Source organism: Oryzias melastigma, linkage group LG8, assembly GCF_002922805.2.
Source record: "Oryzias melastigma strain HK-1 linkage group LG8, ASM292280v2, whole genome shotgun sequence".
Lineage (NCBI taxonomy): Eukaryota > Metazoa > Chordata > Actinopteri > Beloniformes > Adrianichthyidae > Oryzias > Oryzias melastigma.
In genome coordinates this window covers 23,211,412-23,224,498 of record NC_050519.1, presented here as the reverse complement: position 1 = coordinate 23,224,498, position 13,087 = coordinate 23,211,412, and the positions used below count along the sequence as shown (strand labels likewise).

The following is a 13,087-nucleotide window of genomic DNA, read 5'->3' as shown; positions in this document are numbered from 1 at the left end:
CAGAATCCAGACTTTTCTTTGTGCCTTCTGAGAGGGCAGACCACTGCTGCCCCCTACGGGTCACTGCCCCCCGCGCCTCACTGCCCCAGCTGCATGTTCACATGAAAGGCAGTTCTTGTTGGGGGTTAGAGGAGCACATGGTGTTCCAGCGGGGGCAGAGATCAGTGTTCCTCTGTCTGCTTACTCTATGACATACAGAAATCTTGGCTCCCTCCTGATCCACCACTGAAAACCATGCTTCACTCTTCACTAGAGCTGCCACAAACCATTATTTTAATAGTCGACTAATCACCGATTTTATTTACAGATTAGTCGACTAACCCGTTCATGCACAAACTGGATGTAAAGCACACATCTTAACCATCATCAGCTTTAAACTGACTAAAAACTAGATAAACAGCATTACCTGTGATAATGCTAGTGTGAATGCTGGAAGCTGAATATCGACGCTGAAGATGCTGAAACTGATAGCTGATAATGCTGAAGCTGAGAGGCAGATAAAATGTTAAATTCAAAATTAGCCCAAAAAATTGAATAAATCATAAATTAGCCAAAATAACTAGCATGTAGCTGAAATATTAGCTAAACTCCAAATTAGCCTAAACAATAAATGCCAAAATAATCCATAAATCTAGCAGAATGTCATTATAACGTTCAACTTTTCTACACTCTGACTCCATATAATATAAAGTAACAACTAATCGACTATTAAATTATTAAATTAGGCGTCGACTATTTTAGCAATCGATTAGTTGTCGATCAGTCGACTAATCGTGACGACTCTACTCTTTAGCATGTCAGCTGTCGACGGTTTGTGCATCGTTGTGTAATTTCACTCACATGTTCTCATGTGGAAGCTGGTTCAGCTTATGTCATGAAGCACTAAAGCCGTGCATGTCCGCTTGCAGCTGCAGAGTCCATGTTCCTGCACTTCAACCCTTTAACATCAGTGACGCTTCAACATGAAATCTTGAATATACTGTAAATCCAGCAGATTTTGAAGGAGAAAAGTGGCTCCAAATCTGCTGGAATGATCGTGTTAACGGTTGAAAATTACATCAAAGAACATAAAGACTGGAGCTCTGGTGTGAAAGGGTTAAGACCACACAGATTTCCCTCCTGGTGCGTGAATGCATCCATGTTTAACGTGCCGTCAGGACCGGAGCTGCCTGCTTCCCTAGAGAGCCAAAGAGACAAAGAGCTCTGACTGTTACTTACTCAGGATTTGCTGATGTGATGCAACCAAACGCCTTTATTAATTACATGTAGCGCAGGCATCTGTGTGGGTTCATCTTAGAGAATGTTCTGTTTGCTAACGCTTGTTTTCTGTAGGTTTCTTCACAGCCGAGCTGAAGTATTGTGGTGTTGTCCTTCCTCAGAGGACTACACGGTGGTTTCTCCAGCGGTTTAAAGGATCTGCCAAATGTTACTGATGTCAGTGCCTCCTGTTCAAACTCCTTTGTAAAGTCATTTGAAATGAACAATAACACTTGTTGATGCTACAGTCCTTTTCTCATCAGTGTTGTTCCAGTTGAACGAGCTTCAGTGTTCACGTTAACTTATGCTGTTTTACCATCTACTCCAATAAACCTGATGTAAATAAACATTTTTTAACGCCTCCATGTTTGCTGTAATCTCACTATGGTTGCAATCCAGGTATGGTGCTGCTGTTTTGACTCCACCCACCTCACAGGTGGTTTAGCCTTTATCTTACAAGCTCATCAATTCACCAAAAGAAGACTGGAGCAGAGAACAGAACCCCAGAGCTGATGTGGATAATAACCATGATAGAAAATCTAAAAATGACATTTAAACGGGCTGAAGGTTGGACTTCTCTTAAGACAGTGAACCAGTTTTTCTTCTCTGTAATTTCATGTTCAACATGTTCTCATGACAGATGGCTAAATCAAATCCAGAACAGCAGAAAGAGTTCAGGGGGAGAGGACATACAGAAGAGTCTGTCCCGTTACGGGGTTGAATTTAAAACAACCCCACTGACAAATTCATTTCTATTCATTTTGGGGATGGGAAAAATGATTTTCTATGAGGTTCAAATCATCCTTCATCTGATTCAATGTTAAAAAACATCTTTTGGGTAACATTTTCAGTAACCTGAGAACCCAAAGTGTACCAAATTCAGAGAATGACCCATCTTCCATTAACAACTTGAGCCAAAGTATTAATGGTTGCAGGAAATGGTTGAATCAATACTAAACATTTCAATTCAGCTGTGATACTTATACTGTAAAAAAGGGTCATGTAAAAGCAAATATATAGTAGTTTGGCATTTAAAAGTGAAATGTGTGAAAAATGTCACACTTGGCTTAATTTGAAGCTCTATAAATGACCTACAAAGCAGCTGACATTCTGTCAACTTTCTGAATGTGAGCTCATAGAGATTTTGGAGGGATTCAAAATTGAAAAATCTCAGAGTTGAAACTGTGAAAGCAGCCGAGTGTGGTTCTTCAGACATGCCCACTCATCAGTGAAACTTGGGTTTGTTAACATGTTCTTCCAGCATTTTCCTCATGATGTAGGACATGAAGAAAATAACATGGAAATTATATAGTTAATGGTGACAACTAAGAGCTTTTTCAAACAGCACTTTTTAATCTGTTCCTGATTTAACAATATTTAAATAAAGTCATCCTCAGAAAAGCAGTTTTGAACAGTTTCCGGTTCCGGGTCACGAGCAGACGTGTGTTCCAAACTCTCTCCAGCTTCAACAGCTTTAGGAGATTATAATCATGAAATATCACAGAATTACTGGAAAAAAATAGTAATTCTGCAATACAGAGAGCTAACCATGAAAAACCAAGAATCATCTGAACTTGTTGACCTGAAAATTATTTTCTTTTTGAAAAAATATCAGCACATTTTGTCTTAATTTTGATAATAGATCTGCATATATGCAATGACAAAGTCTGAAATAGTGATATATCTCCTTACATAGTCATGTGATCTATTGTTACTTGAGGATTCTTAATGAGTCTATGTTGGAAAGATATAAATATCTGATCTGAAGTTATGAACCAGATGATTATAATAAGTTTAAAGGAAATGGTAAGGTCGGGTGGGATTATATAAGTTCTCTTCCTCCCACTCCCTTTCAGGCAATCTCTTAACGTCTACTTATCCTGTGTTTGACACGTCTTTATGGACTTCTGATGATTGATTTTATTGCACATGGATTATTTTTTTCTTCTTAATTGCTTGAATCATGTTCAAAATTCGAGCAAAGTAAACCAAAGTCGTCATTTTCTTCATTAGTTACAGTTTTTAAAATGTTCAATAGATGTTTCTCCTGCTCGGCTCGTGACCTCAGGTGTGTTCAGGATTTGGCCCCTGTGTGACTGAGTTTGACCCCCTGATTTTGAGGATCAGGGGTCTGAGTCTGATCAAACATTCTGTTGACATTTTATAGTGTAACACGGTGCAGTCAAGGCAAATCAAGAACACCTGATCCATGCTTTGATTGTGGAGGAACCAGACACCATATAAGCTCCAGGTTAGCAGGTGCACTTCCTGCTGCCTGCTGTATGCTTTCTGCTTCCTGCTGCTGCTGCTGCTGCTGCTGCTGCTGCTGCTGTTGCTGCTGTTGCTGGTAGCCTTTGGACCTGGAAATTGGCTAACCTGCCACTGCTTCTTCTCTGAACGTGCTTGACCACCTCATCGGTGAGTGTTGCGCCCATGATTGTTTTTTTTTACAACTACACAGTCAGTCTGGCTGATGTAGCAAAAGCTAATACCACATGGTTGGTACAAACATTTCATTGTTTTTTATTTTAATCTGCTCTTTGGTTTTGTTTGAATGCCTAACTGATTTAAAACTATGGTTTTCCTTGTATCTTGGTTTACTTATCCATTTTTGTAGTAGTTTTTTAGGATTGTCCAGGTTCATGCAGTTCAATGGGATGAGAGTGGTGGTGATGATCCATTGAGTTCTGTTGTGGTTTGATGGGATAATTGAAGAGGTGGTCATTGTCCAGGTGGGTTCAGGTTGGGTAGCTCGCCATCAATTGAAGAAATACAAAACAAAAAAAACCTGACCTAGGATGGGTCAGAAAAGATCAAAGTGAGACTCACAATAAACACAGTTTAACCAATATGAGGGAAAAAGATAAATTAATAAAGTAGCACAAATTAACATCCAGTTCAAGCTATAAAAACATAATTCTATGTAGTTCAAGGGTTCCATGTATAATAAAGTAAAGTGCACTTTTAATTATCAAATGTGTCTTCAGAAGCACAGTTAATCAAATTATAATCTAATCCTGTTCATTTCAAATGGTGCGCAACATAAACAGGTTAGAAAAGTGTTCAAAATCAAAATGCCTTTTTGGCAGTCCAACATCAAATGCAGGAAGCCCGCACTGTAGCAAAACGTTTGTGGAATGATTTCTTCGTACATTACGGAATTCCCTCCAAATTGCACAGTGATCAAGGCACTGATTTTGAATCGAAAATGATTAAAGAACTCTGTAACCTTGCTGGAAAACATAAAATCAGAACTACACCCTACCATCCGAGAGGCAACCCTGTTGAGCGCTTCGACCGAACACTGTTGGACATGCTGGGTACACTCTCGGAGCAAGAAAAAAAACATTGGAAAAACCATGTCAAACCTCTCGTTCATGCTTACAACTGCACAAAGAGTGATGTGACCGGCTTCTCACCTTATGAACTTATGTTTGGTCGTCAACCGCGTCTCCCAATAGATCTAGCTTTTGGACTACCCCTGAAGAAAGATCAAACACTCTCTCATAGGGAGTACGTCGAGGAAAACAGACGGGTGGCCACTGAAAACGCTGCAAAGGTCATGCGGAGGAATAAGGAGAGGTTCGATCATCATGTCACTGTTGCAGACCTGGAGGTTGGAGAGAGGGTACTGGTCCGGAACTTGAGACGGCGTGGAAAACACAAGTTGGCAGATAAGTGGGAGTCGACAGTGTATGTGGTCATTAATAAGGCTGGCCACCTTCCCGTATACACTGTTCGACCTGAACACCTCAACAAACCCCTTAGGACATTACATCGAGATCTTTTGCTGCCTTGTGGTTATCCGCCTGCACCTCTAGAACAGCCGGTCCAAAGAAGGAAACGAGATCCTCCTCTGTCGTCACCACCTGCAGAAGAAGAATCCTCAATAGAAGACCAAATAGACCCAGCATACGTTACAGCACAAGATGGACCTTTTAGAATCACGACTACTTTGGACCTGCCAGTTAACTCGAGTCCAGCTCCTGCTGCACAACCTGAAGTCCTTCCACCTGCTGCATCACCTGTCGCCAGCATCCCTGACGTGAACTTGGAAGATGTGGTCATGGAGACCAAAAGGGCTGAAGAGAAGTCTCAGGAGCCGTTTGTTGACATCAAACCCGAACCAGAACTCAACGGATCATCACCACCACTCTCATCCCATTGAACTGCATGAACCTGGACAATCCAACCTCCTCCTCCTCAAACCTCAGCCTCCTCAAACCTCAGCCTCCTTGGTTTACTGTCCCTATTGTGTTTTTTTTTTAATACAATCGAAGGAATTCTTTATAGTTGTCTTTGTGTTTCATTCACGCACCCTGGGCTCCTTGAGACGAACTTCTTCTTGTGAAAGTCAGAGCGCCTAGTCTCATTTATAATTACACAACGCGTTACAATAGCATTTATTTAAAAAATGAAATGACAGTGATACAGTACATGGAGGAACCAAGTTCATTAAAAAAATGACAAAAACAAGATCAGGAAACTCTTTAAAAAAAACTTTAAATATAAAGCAGTTTGTGGGTCGATCTCTACTCCAGTTGTGCTGCAGGTCTCAAGAGGGGGGGTCTACAGTGTTGCATAAACCCTACCAGCAGGATAACACAGAGACGAACAGGACCAGGAGACATGCTCTGTGCAGAGTGCACGTTTGGCAGCAGTGACCGGCTGGCTGTGAAGTTCACTGCAGAGCCAAAGCCAACGATGAAATACAGACCAGCACCTGCAGTTTGGTCATGTGACTGCCAGGTCAGTCTTTCCTGAGATTCTGTGGAGACGGGAGCAGCAGGAGGAGTTGCACTAACAGAGGTGAACTACAGGGTTCCAGTGGCGCCCTGGCCTCCAGCAGAGCCCCACGCTCAGCCTGTGGGCGGTTCTTCTGTAGAGGAACAGAACTGGATGCAACCATCTGCCTTCAGAGCTGTGAGGGAAACATCTCCGAGGGGATTCGGTCTGTTTGGTTCAGATTGGAGCAGCAGTCTTTTGGTTTGCGTTGTTGTTGGTGAAGCATCGCTGCCGCCGGCTCAGATCACAGACGACTCCTGCAGATCCTTCCCCGCTGGGACAGGACCATTCTGTGGGCCAAAGTCCAACTCCAGGAAGTCTGAATCATCACTGCACCCAGACAGCTTCTCCTCCTGCTCTACGTCTGTCTGCTCCTGTCGGCTCCGTCTTTGCCACATCCCGGACTTTGCCACGCCCACTAGAGCCAGGCAGACGGCGCTGAGCCCCATGCCAGCCGCACATGAGTAAAACGCAGCGCCGTAGTTCTCGGTCACATCCACCAGGACGCCTACAAAACAGAACGGATGAGTGAATGGTGTGATGAGGAGTTTCAGAGAGACAATGGGGGCATACCTCCCAGAGGGGGTCCAGCCAGTCCAGCAAAGCTCTGGATGAAAACGTAGACTCCCACGCAGGACGACATCTTCTGGATGCCCACCACGTCCTCCTCAGCCAGCATGGGGATGTGTGTGGAGGCCACGGTGCCCAGGAAGAAGCCGTAGAGGGCGCAGCACACCACCAGACCCCAGAACTCCCAGACTACGGTAAAGGCCACCAGCACCAGGCACAGCAGCACCACGCAGCCCAGCAGCACCACGGTCTTCCTGCAGCGCACTCTGTTCAACACCACCCCGATGGAAAGCCGGCCAAAGATCTCAGCCACTGCCATGACGGAGAGCATGCAGGAGGACGCGGTCAGAGGCACGCCTCTGCTCTTGCTCAGCTCGGTGACATAGAGCTGGGGGGCAAAGAAGCCCAGAGTAGCGAACAGGCCGAACAGCGAGTACCAGATGAAGGCGCCGTCTCTGAGCACGGAGAAGTCCAGGAGTTTGGGGCTGCGGGGTTTCAGAGGACCAGCCTCTGAGTCTGGGAGGAAGCTCCCATCTTTTCCTGAGGTAGGGCTGGGAGGGGGGGGGAGGGGTCTCTCTAGCTCTTCCTTGGCTTTCTCCTCCTCCAACCCCATGTCCTCCTCAGAGAGAGGGACCCCCGAGTCCTCCGAGCCTCGAGACAGAGCAGAGTCCACGGAGGTGCAGGTTTTCTCGTTCTCCAGCTCATAGTCACTCTGGGAGGCGGAGTCTGTCTTTGATTCTGCGCCCTGCACAGTTTCTGGTTCTATGACGATGGGGCGGAGCAGGAGCCCACAGCTGATTATAGAGGCCTGAATGACCCCCATGATGATCAGACAGTAGCGCCAGCCGATGTCCTCCTTCAGCCTGGAGAAGACTGCAGAGAAACAGCGGCTCAGTCAGAGACAGATCTGCAGAGGAATGCTGCTGTCCGTCGACCACACCACTGCAACACAGGCCACGCCTCCTGATCTGACTCAGTCACTGTAAAGTAATTGAATGATGATGATTTTAGAGTTTCTAACGTGTCTGTGTGTCATTTTTCTTCTAAAAGAGAACAAATGTAATAAGAAATCATATTTCTCCTTTTAAATCAACCAAACTGTCTTGGACAGACTCTGTCTGAATGAATGATCTTCTTTCCATCAACAGCTCTGCTGCACATGCACTAAACCCTCATCTGTTCCTAGTGTCTAGTTCAGGTTCTGGAGAAGAGAAGATGGTATCTTCACATTGACTGCAGTCAAATGAGCCGCCGTTCACATTTCTGACAGCTGGACATTAAAATATTGATGGATGTTTTTATGTAGCAGCTGTGAAGATTTGCGCTACTGAGACACAGAGCTGTCATAATCAGACAGGGGGGGCAGGGGCGGGGCTGCTCAGCTCACCTCCAAAAGCCACGCCCTCTCAGAGGAGATTTTGGAAACAGGGGATTCAGATCAAGATGAAAATTTGCTTTTTACCAGCTCAGTGGCCTTGTGGTAGAGTGTCCGTCCTGAGATTGGAAGGTCGTGGGTTCAAATCCCGGCCGAGTCATACCAAAGACTTTAAAAATGGGACCCAGTGCCTCCCTGCTTGGCACTCAGCACTAAGGAGTTGGACTGGGGGGTTAAACCACCAAATGGTTCCCGAGCGCGGCTGTGTCTGCAGCTCACCGCTCCCCCAGGGGATGGGTCAAATGCGGAGAACAAATTTCACACACCGTGACAAATAGTGGGACTTTAACTTTAACTTTAAAGACATTTAGATTGTGGGATTTTGGATAATAACTTCAGAATCATCATTAAAATACTACTGGGAACATTTTTTAAATAAAAAAAACTTACAGACCAATCTACCACGGCAGCATCGAGCGCTATAAGTACAATTCTTAAATTGCACTCACGGCAGCAAAGACTTGTCCTAACCCCCCCACCGCTTACCTGGAGCGAACGCAAAAACAGCAAACGACTCTCCTGACGAAGCCACAGAGGTGACGAGGGAACGGCGTCTGCAGAAGTACTGCGCCAGGATGGTGACGGTGGGGAGGAAAGAGAGGCAGTAACCAAAGCCTGAAAACGAGAGGAAGAGAGGAGGACATGACAGCCACTGGCCCGCATGGTAGGAACACTGCATGGCTAGGGTCAAAGAGTCAGGGGTCAGGTCACTCCTCTGTCAGGCTGCTTCAGCGGACACAGCTTTGCTACAGCTGCTGCTGGAAGACAAAAGGCATGTAAAGACAGAGGAGACGGGGAGAGAGGAGAGCGGGGGGTTAGCGGCGGGCTGTGTCACGGGCAGACATGGCTGTTTGGTGGGAGAGCTAGCAGTGTGCTATTGGCTTCAACCTCTGCCATCCCTCTTCACATCTGAAAAGGAATGTGGTTTTGGAAGCCTGTCAGGATTTCTGCCAGAGCTCCCAGACACATACTAGAACAGAGGTGCATCACCTCCTGGGATTTTAAGCTCTGGAAGAAGAAGATTTTATTCAACACTGCTAGAAGTCCCGTCAGTTGATTAAGAACAAATGTTAAACACTGTAGGAATGAAGCTGTGAGTCAGGAAGTCATGATGACGAGGAGACTGAGGCTTCTGTACCTGAGATCAGGCCTATGGTGATGTACATCTCCTTGATGGAGCTGGTGAAGGCGGATGTGATGGTTCCCAAGCAGGTGAGGAAGCCCCCCATCATGACCACAGGACGAAAGCCAAAGCGATTGCTCAGCATTGTGGCCAAAGGTGCTGTAGGAGAAACAGAGGACACGTCTGGGGTGTAGGCTCCACGGCAGGGGGTCAAACTCAATCGCCCAAAATCCACAACACCTTAGATCACAGGCTGAACAGGATAAACATTTACTGAACACTCTAAAACTACAGTTTTAAAACTTTAAATCCGTAACTTTTTAACATAATAATGAACTAGATATATAACATCACTTTATTAATGTTAGTGTGAATGCTGTAAGATGAATTTGGCCTGATAGCCAGCTAGAATATTAGCTAAATGCCAAATTAGCCTAAAAAACTTAAAAAAAATAAAAATTAAAAATAAAAACAGGTTAGCCAAAACAGCTAGCATGTAGCTGAAATATTAGCTGAACTCCAAAATAGCCTAAAAAATCTTAGTAAATGCCAAAATAGTCCAAAAAACTAACAGAATGCCAAATTTTAAAACTTCAATACTGTAACTTTTTAACATAATCATGAACATTAAAAAGGCAGGAATATTATTCCAGAATAAATCAACTTAAACCTTAAATAACTTTCAATATTTTACTCTCCATAAAAATATATTTTGTCAAAATTATACAAGTTAGAAATGAGAACAAGATAACATCGTGTCATTAATAACAATGAAATAAAATGATCTGGAGGGCCGGATCCGGCCCCCGGGCCTTGACTGTGACACATGTGGTCTATGGGGTATCACCACATCACAAACAGAGCTGTGTTCTGGGGGGTAACGGGGTTAGAGAGACTGACCAGAGAAGGTCATGACGAAGGCACAGATGGAGATAACCCAGGAGACGCGGCTGTTGCTCTCTCCAAACTCCTCCATGAGGTCCTGGAGGAAGATGCCCAGCGTCTTGATGACCCCGTAGGTGCTGGCCTCCACTAGAAAAAAGGCTGCTGCCACAACCCAGCCCCAGCCCCCATCAGGAACCTCAGGGTAAATGTTTGGGCCCAGGCAGCGTCGCATCTCCAGCACCTTCATGGCTGCAACGTGGGTGAGGCTGTTGGAGGAGAACACAGGACGTAGTTAGCATAGTTTCTCCCTGTTCGGTGCCATGTGCTGCAGCGTGACTGGCTCTGTGGGTACATGGCTACTGGTCTGGTCTGTAATAGTGCTTCCACTGCCGTTCTTCTGACTTTCAACATTTCTGCTTTTATGCTGATGTTCTCACGGTGACTACAAGAGGTCAGTGTTGTTACGCTCCTGCAGCTTCACTGTATGAAACGCTTCTTCAGATTAATTATCGGAAATATCTGTTTAAGTGGGAAAATGTCAGGTTTAACCGGATATTATTCACAATCTAATTTCAAAGAGGCTGAAAAGAAAACTCTGATGACCGAGCATTCTAGTGGCATTTAAACGCATCACTTACAGATGAATCTCTGAGACGTGAAGTCTCACCACAGATTTGTGTAACTGAGGTATCGTGTGTGATCACTCGTGTCATTTTAGAGAATCTGCGTGTGTAATTAGTTTCAAGCTGTCTCAATTCTAATTTGTGCGCATGTGTACATTGCATTTTGTATTTTTTTTTTTTTTTTACTTTTTGCAGGCTACCTATCCACATAATGTATTTTATGAGTTACAGATCAGGAATCGTGGTGATACTTATTTGTCTCCACAGTCTGCGTGTCGTTTACGTCTACAGAACATGAACACCTGCTGCCCTGACAGCTTTATAAACGTACACCTCTCCTCGTGTGTGTGCGCACGCGCGCTGCAGCCTCTCTGAAACCAACGGCCGCTCACTTTGGAGCATTGTTCCATCAGAAGTAGCTCGTGCGTGTTTCTATAAGCGGCTCGTGCGGTTACGTTTCAGGGAGTGGTGACGTCAGAGGCCGTGTGGGTTCACCTGAATAAAACATGTCCACTGCAGATCCCGAAACCGTACTTTAGAAGTTCAAAAACAACATTAAACTATAAACGCAGAGGCGCGGGCGTTTATCCCCCTCCCGCAGAGAGGAGACAGGATGGGGAGCCGGTGAAGCTGTGAGCCCCGGTCCCGGTCCGCACTCACCGGCCTCGCGGCGGACTTGCCTCCTCCTTTATCTCGCCGTCATGCCGCTGTCCTGGGATCTGGCGGGAAACAGCAGCAGATGCGCGGGGATGCTGCGGCTCCGGGGTGGGGGGTCCGTCAGCAGCGGCGCGGCTCCGGTGTGGCTGGCGGGGGGAGCGGGAGCATCTTTGTCCTCGCTCTGCATCTGCTGCCGGCTGTGACAGCTCTTTTCCGGCTCAAGCCGGTATTCTGACGCGGGAACGCGACTCCCCGCACCTCGTGAACACGCACGGCTGTTCATGAGAGATACGGAACAGGAAAGGCGGGGCCGCTTCCGCCCCGCCGGCCGGCCGGCAGCAGGCGATGCGCGCGCGTGCGTGGGGACTGCGGCGGGAATGTCGCTAAGGCGTCAAAAACAGTTTAGCGTTCGAAATAATCTCAATAAAAACAATTTAACCGAGAGCATTGACGTAAACAGCGGTTAAAAGAACTCCGAGGCATTAAATACTCCGCGCGCACATGCGCACGAGACTGAGATGGCAGGTTTGTGCCGGCATAGAGCCGGTCCAAACCGGTCCGGGACGTCAGCACATCCTGAATCAAGCGCTTTAATAAAGAGGGTTTGATTCTGGAAGTGTTCGATCTGTGCATGAACTGAAATAAAACATTTGGTTTAAGCGTGGACTAAATGAAATGTGGAGCTTGTAGAACTCAGATTGAAAAACACCAGCCTGCAGCAAAAGAAACGAAAACGAGCTAAAGAACAGCAGACCTGCACTGCAGTTCTGTAAGGAAGAGACCAGCCCAAGCAGAACCTTCTTCATTCAGTCTGAGAAGATGCGTGACTCACCTGAGCACCCTGCGGATGGAGGGCTGGCTGTGCAGGAGCGGGAGAGCCTTGGGCTCAAATACTCTGAATGAAACAGGGTGTGTCTGAGAAGGTGTGAAGGTCCATCCCTGGAAACCACAGATACTCTTCCATAGGACAACTTTCTGTAAGGAAGGGAAAGTGAAAATGTGTGAAAAAGAAGGAAATTTATATCACAATGTTCGCATGTGAGGATCATAGAGGTGTCTGCTGGACCATGGTCATTTTTACATCACAGTCAAACAAACCTAACATACCTTAATCCAGGGGGTCAAAGTCAATCAGGGGGCCAAAATCCAAAACACTCCTTAGATTGAACAGGATAAACATTTATTGAAGACTCTAAAACTACATTTTTAAAACTTAAAAACTGTAACTTTTTAACATAATTATGAACTAGATATATAGTACTACCTGTGATAATACTAGTCGTAATGCTGTAAGATGAATTTGGCTGCTGAAGATGTTGAAATTGATAGCTGATAATGCTGATAGCTAAAAATGCTGAAGCTAAAATCACTGAAGCTAATGGCTGAAAATGCTAAGGCTAATTGTTAGCTAAAATTTCAGCTAAATGGCAAATTAGCAAAAATAATTAAAAAAAGGAAAACAGTTAGCATGTAGCTGAAAAAATAGCTAAACTTCAAAATAGCCTAAAAAACTGAAAAAAGTTTAAATTAGCCAAAACAGCTAGAGTGTAAGTATTAGCTAAACTCCAAAACAGCCTAACAAATCGTAGTAAATGCCAAAATAGTCCAAAAAGCTAGCAGAATGACAAATTTTAAAACTTTAAAACTGTCCATTTTTTACATAATTATGAATAATAAAAAGACAGGAATATTATTCCAGAATAAATCAATGTAAACCTTTAATAACTTTCAATTCAATTCAATTTTATTTAT

The 13,087-nt window shown here is 44.9% G+C and overlaps 1 protein-coding gene across 4 annotated transcripts; it reads right to left on the bottom strand.

The window, feature by feature from the left end:
- Positions 1–5,629: 5,629 nt before the first annotated feature.
- On the bottom strand, positions 5,630–12,342 carry slc16a6b (solute carrier family 16 member 6b). Of its 4 annotated transcripts, none has more exons than XM_024291304.2 (6): positions 12,168–12,342; positions 10,071–10,321; positions 9,186–9,329; positions 8,534–8,662; positions 6,616–7,485; positions 5,630–6,550 (listed from the first exon to the last, which is right to left on the bottom strand). In XM_024291304.2, the coding sequence occupies exons 2-6, from the start codon at positions 10,300–10,302 to the stop codon at positions 6,282–6,284; spliced, it is 1,644 nt and encodes a 547-aa protein (XP_024147072.1). In that variant the 5' UTR covers positions 10,303–10,321; positions 12,168–12,342; the 3' UTR covers positions 5,630–6,281. The 4 variants fall into 4 exon arrangements, with proteins under 4 accessions (XP_024147072.1, XP_024147071.1, XP_024147073.1 ...); XM_024291303.2 differs by lacking the exon at positions 12,168–12,342 and adding an exon at positions 11,339–11,774; XM_024291305.2 differs by lacking the exons at positions 10,071–10,321; positions 12,168–12,342 and having other exon boundaries at positions 8,534–8,802; positions 9,186–9,327.
- Positions 12,343–13,087: the final 745 nt, after the last annotated feature.